The sequence below is a fragment of the Lepidochelys kempii genome, chromosome 15 (genome assembly GCF_965140265.1).
Source record: "Lepidochelys kempii isolate rLepKem1 chromosome 15, rLepKem1.hap2, whole genome shotgun sequence".
Taxonomy (NCBI): domain Eukaryota; kingdom Metazoa; phylum Chordata; order Testudines; family Cheloniidae; genus Lepidochelys; species Lepidochelys kempii.
In genome coordinates this window covers 2,699,895-2,717,782 of record NC_133270.1, presented here as the reverse complement: position 1 = coordinate 2,717,782, position 17,888 = coordinate 2,699,895, and the positions used below count along the sequence as shown (strand labels likewise).

At 50.5% G+C, this 17,888-nt stretch overlaps 1 protein-coding gene across 5 annotated transcripts in view; it reads left to right on the top strand.

Moving 5' to 3' along the window:
- Positions 1-17,888, top strand: part of RASAL1 (RAS protein activator like 1) — a 153,077-nt gene that overhangs the window by 28,133 nt on the left and 107,056 nt on the right. For all 5 annotated transcript variants that reach the window (XR_012155094.1, XR_012155095.1, XM_073313149.1 and 2 more), the window contains exons 5-7: positions 602-731; positions 15,027-15,108; positions 16,196-16,345. Coding sequence is in view for 3 of the 5 variants with exons in the window: in XM_073313149.1 (XP_073169250.1) it covers positions 602-731; positions 15,027-15,108; positions 16,196-16,345 (362 nt within the window). In the remaining 2 variants the exon portion in view is untranslated. The remainder of the gene's footprint in view (positions 1-601; positions 732-15,026; positions 15,109-16,195; positions 16,346-17,888) is intronic.

Genomic DNA, 17,888 nt, shown 5'->3' with positions numbered 1-17,888 from the left:
GTCTGTCAGTGAGGGATCGTCCTTCAGGATAGGTTGAAGATCCTTGATGATGTGCTGGAGAGGTTTTAGTTGGGGGCTGTAGGTGATGTTAGACTGACCTCACACTTGGTAAAGCAACCCCCATCCTTTCATGTATTTATACCTGCTCCTGTATTTTCACTCCATGCATCTGATGAAGTAGGTTCTAACCCACAAAAGCTTATGCCCAAATAAATTTGTTAGTCTCTAAGGTGCCACAAGGATTCCTCGTTATTTTTTCTAGCCTTTGATGCTTTGGGGAAAAGATGGCAAGTGCCACCCAAGGGTACCGAAAGGCGAGGAAAGAGAACCCCTGTCTATTGTGATAGTTTTGTAGCTCTCCTGATTTTAAGCCAGTCTCGTGATTTTGGGGAGCTGGGGGGCTGACTAGTGATTTTTGACTGTTTGGGGCTGGCCATTCTGTGGATAACGCCCCTAAGGCCTCTCCCATGGCACGGGGTGGGGGGCTGCGCAGGGAGCGCATGTGGCCAGTATGGCAGCTGGCATGCTGCGTCAGCCCCCCGAGGTGGGTGGGGCAGGGAGAGCCAGGGAGCTGGTTACATGGACTTCTCCGCCATTGCAGGGATTGACAGCTGGATCAACCTGACGCACGTGGACCCCAATGAAGAGGTTCAGGGAGAGATCTGCCTGGATCTGAAGGTGCTAGAGGAGCCCCAGAGGAGGGTCCTGCACTGCCATGTCATTGAAGCCAGGTAGGAGTAAGTGGCTCCTCTCTCTCCCACTCTCCTCTCTATCTTCCTCCATAGCGGTCTCCTCTTTCCTCCCTCCCCTTCCCAGCCAGAACGACGAGCCTGCGTGTGGTGGGCGGTGACTCATTCTGAAGTTATCCAGAACCATCCGGCAGTCAGGGTGGGGCTTGTTAGCCAGCTGGGGGTGGGCAGGCACATGTCTCACCTCCTGTTAGGGGTGAAGGGGGAGTGAGCCCGGAGCGAAGGGTGAAGGGAGGTGAGCCCAACACCCATCTGCCACTGAGCTGCCAGTGTGAGCTCTCCCTGATCAGTGGCCATGGGGACTCACCCTCTTCTTCCACACTCATGCCCTCCTTCCCACACACCTGCTCCCTGCCCACTTCTCAGATGTGGGACGGTGCCCGTGGAGGCCTCTGCACTGGGACTGATGGGAGAAGAAGGGCCGCGTGATCCAACACAAGCTGAACAGCACCAGCTCCTTCCCCATGGTGTGCCATGTGCACTGCGGCTGCTGCTCCGCTCTGTTCTATCCTCATTCAATACAGTGGAATAATTGGGGTTGAAATTCTTTTCCTTCCTCATCCATCTGGCACAATTCCTATAGCAAGCGTGAAGAAATCAAGGTCCTTTTTAGCCCCTGCTTCCCTTCTGCTAGCAAATATTGATATTCCCATAGCCCTTAGAGACTCCAGCTGAGATCAGGGCCCCACTGTGCAGGGGGCTGGCTGTACATATAGTGAAAGACAGTCCCTCCCAAAGAGCTCACCATCTAAAGACAAAGAAGAGATGATTATCCCTATTTTACAGATGGCAACACTGATTAAGTGACATGCCCAAGGTCACACAGAACCCGTGGTAAAGCAGGGAATTGAACCCAGGGCTCATGAATCCCAGGCCACAAGCCAGTCCTTTCTCTCTAAAGCCTTTGGGTCATGCATAGGCAAGAACCAGGTGCCCCACTAAGAATGGAGAGGAAAGGCTTTTGTCGATGTTGTTTAAATCTCTCTCTAAAATCCCATTCTCGCTGTGAAGCTGACGAGAGGTTCTTGCCTGAGCTGTGCTCTTCGGGAAGTGGTGCTGGGAAGTGTGAGGGCCCTGTCTGGGCTGGTGAAGAGATGAGATGGTGGGAGAGAAACAAATTAGTTTAATAAATGTTAAAGAGGAATAAGACCCGCCTCCCATCCTGCTCCCAGCACTAGCTAATTTAGAGCTCAGGAAAGGCGGGCAGTGCCGGTGCATAGTGTGGGCAGGACTTACGCACTTTCCCAGCACAGCCCCTGGTGTCGCTTCCTAGAGGTACCAGCATTGTGAGGCACCTCATGACCACCTGTCCTTAGCGTGAAGAAGTCTTGCCTATGCCTGCCAGGGGTCAGCTCCCCAACTCCACCAGCCTTGGGCAACGCAAGCCCACCCCTCTCAGCGTACACAGGCTCTGCTGTCCCTCCGCAGGTTAGCAATAGGCACACGCCAGCCTCCAAGCCTCTGAGTGCCCACCCGGAGTGTCCAGCTGCTGTTCCACTGGCCACTCTCCGTATTCACGGACTCTCTGCTCCCAAAGGAACCATGCACCACAACTTACCAGCTACACCTGAGATCACAGCACTGCTCAACTCTCAGCACTTAGATATGTTTATAGTGTAAACAAGCCAAAGTCTAGCAAACAAAGAGTAGAGAGTTCAAATTATTGCAAGTAGAAGTAACTGGAAACAAATGGTTACATATAAAATAAATTCAAAACATGCATTCTAGAAGCTTGACTTAACTAACTTGACTTGACTTTCTTGGGACCTAGACAAATTAGAGGATTGGGCCAAAAGAAATCTGATGGGGTTCAACAAGGACAAGTGCAGAGTCCTGCACTTAGGAAAGAAGAATCCCATGCACCGCTACCGACTAGGGACCGAATGGCTCGGCAGCAGTTGTGCAGAAAAGGACCTAGGGGTGACAGTGAACGAGACGCTGGATATGAGTCAACAGTGTGCCCTTGTTGCCAAGAAGGCCAATGGCATTTTGGGATGTATAAGTAGGGGCATTGCCAGCAGATCGAGGGATGTGATCGTTCCCCTCTATTCAACATTGGTGAGGCCTCATCTGGAGTACTGTGTCCAGTTTTGGGCCCCACACTACAAGAAGGATGTGGAAAAATTGGAGAGTCCAGCGAAGGGCAACAAAAATGATTAGGGGTCTGGAACACATGACTTATGAGGAGAGGCTGAGGGAACTGAGATTGTTTAGTCTACAGAAGAGAAGAATGAGGGGGGATTTGATAGCTGCTTTCAACTACCTGAAAGGGGGTTCCAAAGAGGATGGCTCTAGACTGTCCTCAGTGGTAGCAGATGACAGGACAAGGAGTAATGGTCTCAAGTTGCAGTGGGGGAGGTTTAGGTTGGATATTAGGAAAAACTTTTTCACTAAGAGGGTGGTGAAACACTGGAATGCGTTACCTAGGGAGGTGGTGGAATCTCCTTCCTTAGAAGTTTTTAAGGTCAGGCTTGACAAAGCCCTGGCTGGGATGATTTAGTTGGAGATTGGTCCTGCTTCGAGCAGGGGGTTGGACTAGATGACCTCCTGAGGTCCCTTCCAACCCTGATATTCTATAATTCTATGAATTAGATATTCTCCCCAAAGTCCTTCCAGTGTTTTTCAGAGTGGGTTCGCTGTGATTTTTCTATCATGAGACAAGTCACACTGTCAACTTGCTTCCTTGATGAAAGATTCATAGGGTTACCTTTGCCCTCCCCCTGGATGTACTCCAATGACTTATTGCTATTACTTGTAAACAGGACCCCCCTGCTGGTTGGTTTTTACTGTATGCTTTTTTCTTGTAGATTTTTGCAAGCTCTTGAGTAGAACCTGGCTCCATATGCAAATAGACCTCTAATGTGAAGCGAACAATGCACAATGCCCAGACAGGGAGTCTGCCCAGTCTATTAGCCCCTGCCTGAAAGGAACCTCTCCTGTTTATTTGCCTTAACTCCAAGGCTTTGAGAACATAACTGCCAATATAGTCACACAACTCCTTAAATATTATCCATACATACATTTTGCAATGAGTGTGATGATAAGGGGGATACTGGCTCATAGTAGAGACCTCACATGCTGCCCTTTGGTGAACTGTTATGCCTACACCTGACCCCAGGGGTCCCTGTGAAACCCCAGGCATTACTTGTGCCCTCTGTCTGTTGGCATCAAGAGGTCCCTGGGTCACCCCTACCCCCTTACATTGACGCAGTAGGGTCAGCCACTGGCTAATCCATATGTGTCATCTCAGAACCCTCTTTCCTCGGCAGTGCATCTGTCACTGCATTTTCTTTGCCCTTAATATGTACAATTTCCATATCATGTTTCCATGGATTTGTACTCCAGTGCAGCAGTTGGGAGTTGGTATGCCTACACAGAACAAAACGTACCAACAGAGAGTAGTGTGTTAGAGCCCTGACCTCCCTGTGAAACAAATTGATTTAACTGCTTGACTGCGCAAACAATTGCAGGACATTCTCTTTCTATGACAGAGTAGTTCCCTTGTAGGGGGGAGGGGGGTCCGTTTTTTACTTAAGAAAGCAATAGGATACTTTTTATTGCCTTTACCTGCTTGCATTAGTATTGCTCCCAGGCCTGCCTGAGAGGCGTCCACGCACAGTTCAAACCCCTTGTCAAAATCAGGACCAACCAGAAAAGATTTTCTCACAGAATTTCCTTTTCCTCACCAAAGATTTTCTGACAGGCTGCCACCCACACCACTTTGTTGGACTTCTGCAAAAAGTCAAAACCTGCGATAGCAGACACAGTGACACCGAACCCCACCAGGCCTGCAGGAATAATTAGCCAAGCCTATAAAAGTTGAACTTGCTTTTGGTTTGGTGCACAGGCCAGTTAACTGAGTCCACTTTCAAGGGATCCAAGCAAATCTGGCCCCCTCCTACCCAATGACTTTGAGTGCCCCCTTTTGACACTTTGACTGTGAGACCTGCACCCTCAGTGCAATTCTCAAATGTTTTTTGTGACCCTGCTAGGAATTGCTAAAGATTGCCATATTCTCAATATAGGCCACAGCAGTCTTGTAACCAAGCTAATACCTGGTTAACAAGCCTCTGAAAAGTGGTTGCTGCATTAATTAACCCAAATGGCAACGTTTTGAAGTCAAAAAGTTACAAATCAGTAATGGGAGCTGGATGTTTTTTCTGTGCATCAGTATCCAAGGGGATCTGCCAACATCCCTTTGTTAAATCTAGGTTGCTCAGGAACGTGGCCCTGCCTAAAGTGTCTAACACATAATCAGTTTGGGCATGGAGTATGCATAGAATCATAGAATCATAGAATATCAGGGTTGGAAGGGACCTCAGGAGGTCATCTAGTCCAACCCCCTGCTCAAAGCAGGACCAATCCCCAATTAAATCATCCCATCCCTTCGCTGGACTCTCTCCAATTTATCCACATCCTTCTTGTAGTGTGGGGCCCAAAACTGGACACAGTACTCCAGATGAGGCCTCACCAATGTCGAATAGAGGGGAACGATCACGTCCCTCGATCTGCTCGCTATGCCCCTACTTATACATCCCAAAATACCATTGGCCTTCTTTCAACAAGGGCACACTGCTGACTCATATCCAGCTTCTCGTCCACTGTCACCCCTAGGTCCTTTTCCGCAGAACTGCTGCCTAGCCATTCGGTCCCTAGTCTGTAGCTGTGCATTGGATTCTTCCGTCCTAAGTACAGGACCCTGTTCTTATCCTTATTGAACCTCATCAGATTTCTTTTGGCCCAATCCTCTAATTTGTCTAGGTCCCTCTGTATCCTATCCCTGCCCTCCAGTGTATCTACCACTCCTCCCAGTTTAGTATCATCCGCAAATTTGCTGAGAGTGCAATCCACACCATCCTCCAGATCATTTATGAAGATATTGAACAAAACCGGCCCCTGAACCGACCCCTGGGGCACTCCACTTGACACCGGCTGCCAACTAGACATGGAGCCATTGATCACTACCCATTGAGCCCGACAATCTAGCCAGCTTTCTACCCACCTTATAGTGCATTCATCCAGCCCATGCTTCTTTAACTTGCTGACAAGAATACTGTGGGAGACCATGTCAAAAGCTTTGCTAAAGTCAAGAAACAATACATCCACTGCTTTCCCTTCATCCACAGAACCAGTAATCTCATCATAGAAGGCGATTAGATTAGTCAGGCATGACCTTCCCTTGGTGAATCCATGCTGACTGTTCCTGATCACTTTCCTCTCATGCAAGTGCTTCAGGATTGATTCTTTGAGGACCTGCTCCATGATTTTTCCGGGGACTGAGGTGAGGCTGACTGGCCTGTAGTTCCCAGGATCCTCCTTCTTCCCTTTTTTAAAGATTGGCACTACATTAGCCTTTTTCCAGTCATCTGGGACTTCCCCCGTTCGCCACGAGTTTTCAAAGATAATGGCCAATGGCATCAGGAACTGTGACCACATTAAACTTGTGATCAACACAAAACCTTACGGTCCCATCCTTTTTGGGGCCCAAAACAATAGAAGAAGCCCAGAGACTGTTGGATCCTGTAATTATTCCCATGTCAGCGTGTTAGGTATCTCCTTATGAATGTCCTCCTGCATTTGACCAGTTGTAAGGTGTTGTGGTCCCACAGTATTAATCTTATGGACCATTCGGTGAGTCAAGTCTGGCCTCCTGGACAATGCCTGGTGATGCCTTTGCAGCACAGCCAGAATTTCTGCCTCTTAACACTTCGCACAGATCAGTGCTCTGCAGTGAGATGTCACGATGGCATTTGGTCATCAAATCAAACAGCAGGTCACGTTTCCAGTGGTGTCATGATTGTGATACATGTTTAACTTGTTTCTATGCTCAATCTGCAGTGCAACCAGATACCATTTATTACCCTAACACCTTAATAACAAAGTTAATAAGTTTGGCGGTTACCAAGTCCCCAGCTAACAAATGATAGCAGCAGGGATAAACGAGGAGAGAAAGAGAGGAAGGGGGCAGGGGAAAGGTTTCCCAATAACCAGACTTCCCAGATCCAGATGTCTTGTTATCCAGGTACAGCTAGGCTCTGGTTCTTCCAGTCGACCTTAGGGGGCTTGACTCGATCCCTTCACCAGGTAAGTCTCTCTCCTAGTCTTCCGTTCGTCTCCCAGAGATTGCACAAACTACCCCGTTGTGCAGAGTGAGTGCGGTATGCTGCTGCTATCACGGGCAGTGTGTGCGGGTAAGTGCAATTCAAGGGCTTAGTCTGCCTCTGAAGTGGTGGGATAGACGCAGCACCTTGTTTGCTCCGCCCGAGCTATCCCTGAGGCTGAGCAGCGATCTACGAACAGACAGTGACCTGACAGCCCACTGACATCGAACTGACAGTTCTGCCCACAAGTGCTCCCCCTGAACGCTACTTTTTGCACCCGGCCCACTTCTTGGGCTGCACATGGCACCAAAAGGGTGGGGTCTCTCTCTCGCTCTGTTACTCGACAGAATAGATATCATAGGACAAGCAAAGGTTACTCAGGGCAACTCATGGGAAGCAAGGAATGAACTTATTTAAAGGGGGGTGGAGGGGTATTATCCCTACAAGACTTTAAATCTTCCCTAAACCTTTGCACGTATTCAGCCACTGGTTCCCCCTCTGCTTTCCCCTCCCAAGAGTCTCTGACCTTTCTCCCATATAGAAGGTCAAATGGGGTGAACCCTGTGGGCTCTTGGGGCATCTCCTGTAAGCAAACAACAGCTAGGATAACATTACATCCCAGTCACTGGCCCTGCAGTTTACCTAGATTTTAGGGTCAGTTGAGCCTCTCAGCTAAACCATTTGTTTCTGGGTGATGGGGACAAATTTCAGCTGTTTTACTCCAAACACCCTCCATAAGTCACTAAATAGCTGGGACATGAAATTTGGGCCAGAATCTGATAGGATCTGTTTTGGAAAGCTTGCCCTGCTGAGTATAGAGAACAATGCCTTAGCAACTGTCTCAGCTTGCACATTAGACAGAGACTGCTTCTGGGTACCTGGAGGCAAAATCCACCACGACTAATATACATCTTTTTCCTCTCTGGGTTGGGCTGGCTTATGGCCCTACGATTTCCATGGCAACCCTGAAAAATGCTTCTTTGATAACTGGTAAAGGATGCCCAGGAGCCTTGCTGTATCCTGCAGACTTTTCCCGCTTCTGACATGAGTCACGCATTTTGTAATATCCCTTTACTTCATTTGGACACTGGGCCAATAGATGTTTTTCTTTAACCTTTCCTATGTCCCCAAGTGATCAGCAAAAGGGCAAGTCCTGGGCTAATAGCACTAATTCCCCCCATGCTTTATGGCATAGTGAATTGTCTGTAGGGCTCCCCAAGACTTCTGTTTTCCCCCACCCATGCTTCCCCCTACGTCTGTCCCTCCTCTCTAAAGGACCTCCCCCGTTCTCTCTCTCTGGGGCATTCCTGAGGACTCCCTTGTGCTCCCCAGGGAGGTGTCCGCACTCTGTTCTGTAGCAAGCGCCATTTGGCTTTTGCTGGCACTGGCCATGGCTGAGGTCAGAGGGGCGACTCCTCGTCCCCCTGCCCAGAGGACACGGTGCTGCTGCTAAGGGTGCATGCCAGTCAGCTCCCCAGCTGTTCCAGGGCCGGGAACTTACACCCAGCTCTGCTGGTGCCCCTCAACCCTGCGCTGCTGCGCCCCCGTGAGCCCAAACAGTCTTGTGATGCACTCGGACGTTCGCTGCTCCTCAAGCTGGGACGTGCCCCCCCCCGCAGTCACCGTGCTTTTTAAAACAGGGCAGGGTTGGAACGGAAGGGGAAACGGCCAGTGTCCTTTATCTTCCACCGGCAGCACAGGTCATTTCAAACACAGCAGCTTTATCCCGCAGCTCCAGGCCCCTCTCCTTTTTGGTGACAGCCTAGTGGTTCTAGCTCAGCCCCCAGTATGGCTAAGATTCTCATCCAGGGTATTAACAGCACAGTTGCTCGTATATGATGCTTATCGCAGGGCTCAAAATGCCTTGCAAAGGAGGTCAGTGTCATTATCCTCATTTTAGAGGTGGGGAAACTGGGGCACAGAGTGGAGCAGTGACGTGGCCAAAGTCCCACAGGAAGTCTGAATGAGCAGGGAATTCAACCCAGGACTCAGGAATCATGGTGTGCAGGGCCCCCTTCTTCTCTGCAACTTTTAGGACAGGTGGAGAAAAGAACCATGTGCCCCACCAGGAATGGGGAGGAAAGAGTTAATGGTTTGTTTGGGGCTTTTTATTTATTTGGTTTAACTCACTGGAATCCCATTATCGGGTTAAGAGAGTGAGAAGTTCTTGCTGGGAAGTGGCACTGGGAGGTGTGGGGGCCTGATTTGTGCGGGTGAAGAGATGAGGTGTTGGGGAGAGACACAAGACAGTTTCACAAAGCAAAGCACGAGCCAGTTTCGAGCTCAGGAAAGGGAGGGCGTGACAGTGCAGAGTGTGAGCAGGAGTTACACAAGCTTTGCTGGTGTCCCTTGGTACTCTGCTCAACCCCTGCCGCTGCTAGTCCAGCCCTGGGCTTTCCCTGCAGCCAGCTCTGCCAGGCCTCTCCGTCCCAACCCACAGCCATAGGCTTCCCACACAGCTCTCCCAGTGCCCCTCAGGCCTGCCAGGCGGTCCCCTGCTTTTCCAGTCCTGGGCTCCCCACATGCTGAGCTCTGCTGATGCCCCATAGCTTCAGCCTCTCCTCCTCTCCCCACTGCCTGCTATTCCACTCCAGCTCCCCTACTCTTCCAATGCTGGAAGCCTGGAACTCTGCATGGCTCTGCCCAGGCCCCTCCAGCCTGTCCTGCAGCACCCACTGCTATCCCATAACGAGGCTCAGAAGGACAAGATATTTATCGGTAAAGTTGGAAAAAACGTCCATTTCCCCATACACGCCCTCCACGCCCCCGACATAAAAATGGCTCCAGAGCCAATAATCAACATTTGCAGCTCGGCAAAGTAAGAAAACTGCTGCCTGCAGATGTAGGAGTTTTCTTTATGGCTGTTTCCTTGGTCTGTTTCGATAATTTGTGTTTTAATGGGTCTAAAACTTTCACCTTTCACATCTCAGTGTCTGCTCTCATTAATTCTGATTGTCTGCACCCTGATAGTCTGACTCTCCCCCATAATTTCTTGCAACTGTTCACATTTAAATTGATTAAAAATAAAAAAGGTTAAAAATAAACATCTGTCAAAATTATTAAAAAAAATATTGAATTCTGCCACGCCCACCCCTCACTGCGGAGCTGCCTCTTGAGCAAAAGCTTCTTTTAATGCAGCTGGATGTTCATTGCTCCCCAAGCTGAGACGCATCTCCCCTCCAAGTGACGGCAGCCTTTGAAATAAAATCGTAGGACTGGAAGGGACCTCGAGAGGTCACCTAGTCCAGCCCCCTGCCCTCACGGCAGGACTAAGTATTATCTAGACCATCCCTGACAGGTGTTTGTCCAACCTGCTCTTCAAAATCCCCAATGATGGAGATTCTACCACCTCCCTGGGTGATTTATTCCAGTGCTTAGCTACCCAGACAGTTGGGAAGTTTTTCCTAATGTCCAACCTAAACCATTCTTACTGCAATTTAAGCCCATTGCTTCTTGTCCTATCCTCAGAGGTTAACGAGAACGCGTTTTCACCCTCCTCCTTGTAACAATCTTTTATGTCCATGAAAACTGTTATCATGTCCCCCCCCTCGGTCTTTTCTTCTGCAGACTAAACAAACCCAATTTTTTCAATCTTCCCTCAGAGGTCATGTTTTCTAGACCTTTATCATTTTTGTTGCTCTTCTCTGGACTCTCTCCAATTTGTCCACATTCTTCCTGAAATGTGGCACCCAGAACTGGACACAATACTCCAGCTGAAGATTTATCAGCGCAAAGTGCAGTGGAAGAATTACTTCTGATGTCTTGCTTACAACACTCCTGCTGATACATCCCAGAATGATGTTTGCTTTTTTTGCAACAGTGTTAACACTGTTGACTCCTATTTAGCTTGTGATCCACTCTGACCCCCAGATCCCTTTCCGCAGTACTCCTTCCTAGGCAGTCATTGCCCATTTTGTATTTGTGCAACTGATTGTTCCTTCCTAACTGGAGTACTTTGCCTTTGTCCTTATTGCATTTCCTCCTGTTTACTTCAGACCATTTCTCCGATTTGTGCAGCTCATTTTGAATTTTAATCTTATCCTCCAAAGCACTTGCAACCCCTCCCAGTTTGGTATCATCCAAAACTTTTTAAGTGCACTGTCTATGTACTCTCTCTCTATTATCTAAATCATTGACGAAGATATTGAACAGAACCAGACCCAGCACTGATCTCTGCAGGACCCCACTCATTATGCCCTTCTAGCTTGACTGTGAACCACCGATAACTACTTTTTGGGAACGGTTTTCCAACCATTTGTGTGCACAGCTTATAGTAGTTCCATCTAGGTTGTATTTCCCTAGTTTGTTTATGAGAAGGTTGTGACGGGTTGCCCCCCCCTTCCGGGGTGCCACCTGATGTATTGCGGTCCCACTGAGCCTGCCCTTGCCACCAGCCTGGGCTCCCTCATCCTGTCCTGCTGGGCAAGCCTCCTCCAGCAAACACACAGGTAGGGACACGCCCAGCTGGAGAAAGACACAGAAACTGAGATCAGTTCTGTGTGGGAAGACTTAGCTCGGGGATTGCCCAGCACTCAGGTGCTCACCTCCTTTGGGCTGTAAACCCAAAATTATTTTGTCTTGCGCTGCATAGAGATTTTTACGGCTCATGAAATCCACCCCCTCCCTCAATGTAGTTTTTACCCCTCCCCCAGTTATGACTTTTACAGACTAGTTATAGAATAAACAAAAAACAAGTGTGTTAACCACAAAGGTAGATTTTAAGTGATTATAAGGGATAGCAAACAGATCAAAGCAGATTAATGAGCAAATACAATAAACACACAAAGTAGGCTTAATACAGTAAAGAAACTGGCTACAAGTAGGAATTTCTCACCCGAAATGTTGTTTTAGGCAGGCTGCAGAATTTCTTGACGACAAACTTCTCTTGCTTGCAGCTTAAAATTCCAGATCTTCCTTTCCCAGGCCAGACGCCTTCTAGCCTGGGTCCAGTCCTTCCTTCCCCAGTTCAGTTGTAGGTGTTTCCAGCAGTCATCTTGGGTGGGAATTCAGTGAAGAACCAACCTTGGTTGTCAAGTATCAGGGGGTCGCTGTGTCAGTCTGTATCCACAAAAACAACAGGGAGTCCGGTGGCACCTTAAAGACTAACAGATTTATTTGGGCAGAAGCTTTCGTGGGCTAGAACCCACTTCATCGGATGCATGGAGTGAAAAAAACCTTGATTAACTCACTCCCCAGCCTTAAATAGAATTAACATATGGCGGGAATCCTTTGTTTCCCAGTTTGATCCCTACCCCCTCCAAGTAGAAAAATAGCAGCAGTCCAAGATGGTGACCAGTACCAGAGCACATGACCCTGCAGTGTCAGAGCAGCATCCCAGGAAGTTTCTCAGGAAGGTGGGGCAATTAGTGTCTTCAAAGACCTGTTATCCTTCCTAATGGTTTATTGACTAACCAGCTAGACTGATTGCATTTTGTCTGGTGGGCCTTCCCCAGGTACAAACACTTTTGCAATTGATACAGAGTTAATATTCCTCACTTCAGATACAGAAATGATACATGCATACAAATAGGACAATCACATTTAGTACATCATAACCTTTCCAACGATATCTCACATGACCCATCTTGCATAAAATACATCTTAGTTATGCCATATTCATATCATAAGCATATCTCTAGGAAAAATACAGGGTGTACTGTCAAAAAGGTCATGCAAAACAGTGTCAAAAGCCTTACTAGAGTCAAGATAGACCACATCTACCACTTCCCCCCATCCACAAGGCTTGTTACGCTGCCAAAGAAAGCTACTAGGTTGATTTGACGCCATTTGTTCTTGACAAATCCCTGCTGACTGGTACTTATCACCTTATTACCTTCTAAGTGTTTGCAAATTGACAGCTTGATGATTTGCTCCACTATTTTCCCACAGGTTTCAGAGTAGCAGCCGTGTTAGTCTGTATTCGCGAAAAGAAAAGGAGGACTTGTGGCACCTTAGAGACTAACCAATTTATTTGAGCATGAGCTTTCGTGAGCTACAGCTCACTTCATCCGATGAAGTGAGCTGTAGCTCACAGCTTATGCTCAAATAAATTGGTTAGTCTCTAAGGTGTCACAAGTCCTCCTTTTCTTTTCCCACAGGATCTGAACCTAGGAGTCCCCACAGGAAAGGGCCAGTATCTTTAAACTGCAGCATCACAGACCCTTTCAAACATAGTTACTGCTAAAGTGACTTGTTAGCTTTAGTCTTCAGTTCCAGGTCCCTCTCTTTTTTGGTATCAGCCTAGTGATTCATTACAGCTCAGCTCCCAGCCCCACACCCCTTACATGTAGTGCTAAGATTCCCTTCCAGAGTGTTTATAATACCTAGCTCTCATCTAGTGCTTCTAATCTTAGATCTCAAAGCGCTTTACAAAGGAGGTCAGTATCTTTATCCCTATTTTACAGGTGGGGAAACTGAGGCACTGACCAGTGAAGTCACTTGTCTGAGGTCACCAGTGGCAGAGCCAGGAATAGACCCCAGGATTCCTGAGTTCTGGCTCTCAACACATGGAGTTAGGCACAGGGTGGGGATTCCCTCCATGGGGACATGAGAGTGCAGTCATGGGGCTTTGGCTACCATCCCCCTGCTTTGGGGGCACAGGCCAGAGTGATTGGTAAGGGAGTGTAGGGGCCCAGCCCATTGTACCAGAGCCAGCCAGCCAGGAGGCTTGGCAGAGAGCAGCACGATGCAGAGAAGGCATCCTGCTATCCTAGCAACCAGCGCAGGCTCCTAGGCAACAATGTGGCCATGGAGAGTGCTCGGGGAGGGGAGATGGGGTGAGCCAACGCATCTTCCAAGCATTCTTCTGCAGAGGGGCAGGCGGGAGGGGGTGGGTCAGTCCCTCCCCCTTTGTGTGGGGCAGGGGAGTTCCACAGCAGTTCTCCAGGGAGCCGGGGGAGCATTTGCTACCTCCATGAGGGCAGGCTGTCCCTTCCCTGGCTCCGGTGGCCTGGCGTGCCTGAGGCCCACGGAGAGCTAGCTGGGGGCCCTGCTGGCTCATGATGAAAGCACCGGGCAGGGTTCTCCGGGGGGCAGTGCACCTCGGCAGGGGGTGAGAGAACGTGGTCGGGACCGGAACTCGTGTCCCTTGGCTCGCCCCAGCCCTGGGGCAGTGCCCTCCCCCACGCGGGGGGGGACGTCACTACTAATACTGGAGCGTAGCCATGGGAACAGCAAGCGCTGGCTAAGGGGCCCTGGTGAGCCTGTGGGGGACAGGTGGAGTAGGGGAGAGTGGGAGGGGGGTGGAAAGACAGGGTGAGAGGGAAGAAGACATGGGGGATGCAGTAAGAGAGCTCTGAGGGGTGGGCTGTATTCCCCTTAAAGGTCCATGCTCACTTTCCCTTCCCCTGTCACTCTCACACGGCTCCCCAGGGCTTGGGCAGGGGCAGGGGCGGGCTCTGCCGGGGAGGCAGGGCAGCTCTGGCTCTCCTGGCCTTTTCTTTCCCCGGGGGAATGTTCTCTGCTCTCACCTCGATCGCCAGCTGGTGGATCACCCACTTGGGATGTCCCCAAATGCTGAGCCCCTGCCAGGCTGGTCTGGGGCTTCCCCAACTCCACAGGCGCTTTCCAAGAGCTCCTTTCATTTTCCCCGCTCCTCCCCATCCCACTGCATCGTTCCACGCTGCAGGAGCGTGCGTGAGACGCAGAGTGGGGCAGCCCTGCAGTTTTCGGGTACATCCCCGCGCTCACCCGCTGTCTGAGAGGTGATGGAGCAGCTTGATCTCCCAGTGCCAAGCCAGCCTGTGCGCCTGCTTGCTGGTGTCCTGCGTGGGGAGGAGAGGGCCCTTACTGTGCCACTTTCCATGCTGCAGGAGCAGGGCCGAGCGTGTGGCACTGAGGACTGGGAGGAAGGGGCAGGACTTTATCTGTAAAGCTCCCAAGCAGCACCTCAGGGTTTAACCTCCCGGTCTTTCAGAGGGTTTATTTTCTCCTGTGTCCTGGCTGTTGTTTGTGTTGCGTTAGTGCCTTGCAGCTGTCCCAGGCACTGGCCAGGCCCCCATTGTGTCGGGTGCTGTCCAAACACAAAACAGCAACAGTCCCTGCCCCAAAGGGCTTACAATGCCACCTGGCCACCCTGGGGAGGCCCAGTCAGCCCTTACCATCCCATGCCTCTGCCCTATTCCCTAGCCACCCAGAAACCCACCCCCATCCTCCTCCTCTTGTCCTCTCCCCCCAGAGATCTGGCCCCGCGGGACATCTCCGGCACCTCAGACCCCTTTGCGCGAGTGTCCTGTGACGGCCACGCTTTGGAGACAGCTGTGAGTAGAACAGTCACCTGCGGAGGCATGCTCTCCGGCCTGGCTGCCAGGCCTCCTTGTAGTCGCAATGCCAGTGGCACAAGGGGAGGGGCTCTGGGAGGGGCAAACAGACTTCCCCGCCCTCCCCCTTCTGTCACTGGGACTCCGGATGGTTTGCATTGTGTGCTAGTGATTGCTGAGAGAGGGGTGGGAAGCCTGCCTGTGTATCTCCCACCCACCACTCTAGGATCTGAGCCCTGAATCCACCAGCAGGACATGGGCTGGGCTGGGCCCTTGGAGCGGAGAGGACATGATGCATTGCAGCACCCTCCCAGCACACAGCAAACACAAGGAAAGGGCTTAGGGCCAGGCCCTGCCCCCCAGCTGACACCTGCCCGGGGAAGAGCTCTCTTCCCAGACATATCTGTAGGTGAGGAGAGATGCAAAGTTGCAGGGGGGTGTGGCCTACCCCAGCCCCGCTTTAGCTGCGTTAGGTGTTATAGGGATGGGAAGCCTAGGGCATCCTTGTGCTCTTGCTCCGTCCTTTGCCTCTCAATGCAGCGGAGGGAAAATGGCGCACCTACCCATGGCATGCCCAGAGCAGGGTCAGGAGCTTTGTGGTTTGGCCCATTACTGAAGAATGTTGCAGTTCTTGTTTATAAGAGACGCCTTTTCTGGCAAGAAAACACTGGCTCGCCTCACTCTTTTGCTGCTGCAGCAGGGTTGCCCTGCAGCTGAGTTGAAGTGCCCATTTCAAACAGCCTTTGTTTTTGTTCCCAACATTGTGTAACGCTGACAGATCCTGGTTGTTAGCGGGCAGGATCGAACCTGGGACCTCTGGAGCTAAATGCATGAACCTCTACCACATAAGCTAAAAGCCATATGACCGTTAGCTAAGGCTGTAGAGCAAACTCATTAATCTCTCTCTAAGTGGTCTCGGTGCCACTAGATGGGACAGAAACCACACCCAGGAGGTGTGTGGGTTACAATTGCTCTTGGCTTTTGCCAGGAGCTCTGTGTCACACCCATGTCATTATTCTGGAACAAACCTTCCCCACCTAACTCCCCATTCCCCTCTGACATGCCACCTTTCTCTCTCCCCTTGCAGATCATTAAGAAGACTCGCTTCCCACACTGGGATGAGGTGCTGGAGTTTGACCTGGAGGAGGGGGTGCCCAAGAAGGAACCCAAGGGGTCCCTTGTGAGCGTGGAGGTGTGGGACTGGGACATGGTGGGGAAGAACGACTTCCTGGGACGGGTGAGCAGCTCTGGCCATCTCCTCAGTACCTCCAGCAAGGGGGCTGGTGGCTCTGATCGGGGTGGGGGATGAAGAGGGGATTGGAGGGGGAGAAAGCCAATGGCACATAGGCCTGCTGCAACCTCAAATCTCCTGCTGGCCTGCAAGGAGAGCAGATCCCTTTCTCAGCTGGTCTGGTGCGGGGAAATAACCTACCAGGCTGGTTTCTTCGTTCCTGTGTTGCTGTGCTCGTGGCCGGGGACAGGACAGGGGTGTATGTGTGAGGCTGGTTCTAAGCCCCCCTTGCACTTGCTGGATTCTGCTGGCCTCTGGTGTAAATTAACATGGTCCCAGGGCTGCTGTAGCTCATGCTTTGCTTTCCATGCCCCCTCTCCTATGGGCTCTGTGAATAGCTGGAGAGCAGCGCTGGCTCCAGCCTGGATCTGCTCTTGTGCCTGTGGGCTGAGAGCAGGCTCATGTAGGTCACACGTACCAGTTCTACTTCAGCAAGGGGGCATCTCTGGGGCCCTCCCCATGCACTATGTAGTCTGCCAGAGTGGCACAAGGGACCTTAGTGTGACTGAGAATCAATTCCAAGGAGAAGAGGCCAGAGAGAGAGGAAAATGCTCATGAATCATGGAGGGCGAAGGGTACAGCTTGGAGATCTCTGCAGGGTACGTAATGCTCTGTCCTGACCCAAGCCAGAACAAGCCGGCAGCTGGGACCTGAACCTGCTGCTCAGTTCACTTGATCCCCATGTCATGGCAGTTCTGTCTGCCAGGGAAGCAGAACCTGTCTGATTGCTATTCCACCGGGGGGGGGGGGGGGCGGTGGCTCAGCAGGACTTGGGCCAGCCTCCTGTCAGAAGAGTCAGGCCAAGCAAGTGGGGAGAGAGGGCTTGTAATGATCCTGCTTTTGGTGGGACACTTCTGAGAGTGTCAATTCAGGACAAATTGCTCAGAGCAGGGCAGTCACAGCCCAAGGCTGGGGTTCCTTTGCACACCAAGGCAAACCCAACCAGCCAGACAGAGGACTTTGGTTTTATCCCACTGGCTAACCACAAGTCACACAAGCAATTCCCTTAGACACTCCAGTTTCCCAGTATCTCCACCAGTGCCACTTGTTAGGTGGATGAATGGTTATGAAAACCAATACCCCAGTAAAAGGAAAAATGTTCTCTCGATCCCAAAAGACCAAGCCCCAGACCCCGGTCAATATACAAATCAGATCTTACCCACAAATCATGCTGATGCCAATCCTTTAGAATCTAAAATCTAAAGGTTTATTCATAAAAGGAAAAAGATAGAGATGAGAGCTAGAAATGGTTAAATGGAATCAATGTCATACAGTGATGACAAAGTTCTTGGTTCAGGTTTGTAGCAGTGATGGAATAAACTGCAGGTTCAAGTCCAGTCTCTGGAGAACATCCACAGGTGGGATGGGTCATTCAGTCCTTTGTTTAGAGCTTCAGTTTGTAGCAAAGTCCCTCCAGAGGCAAGAATCAGGACTAAAGGCAAGATGGAGGAGCTAGGCTTTCTCTTGTGGGTGGAAATCCCTTGATTCT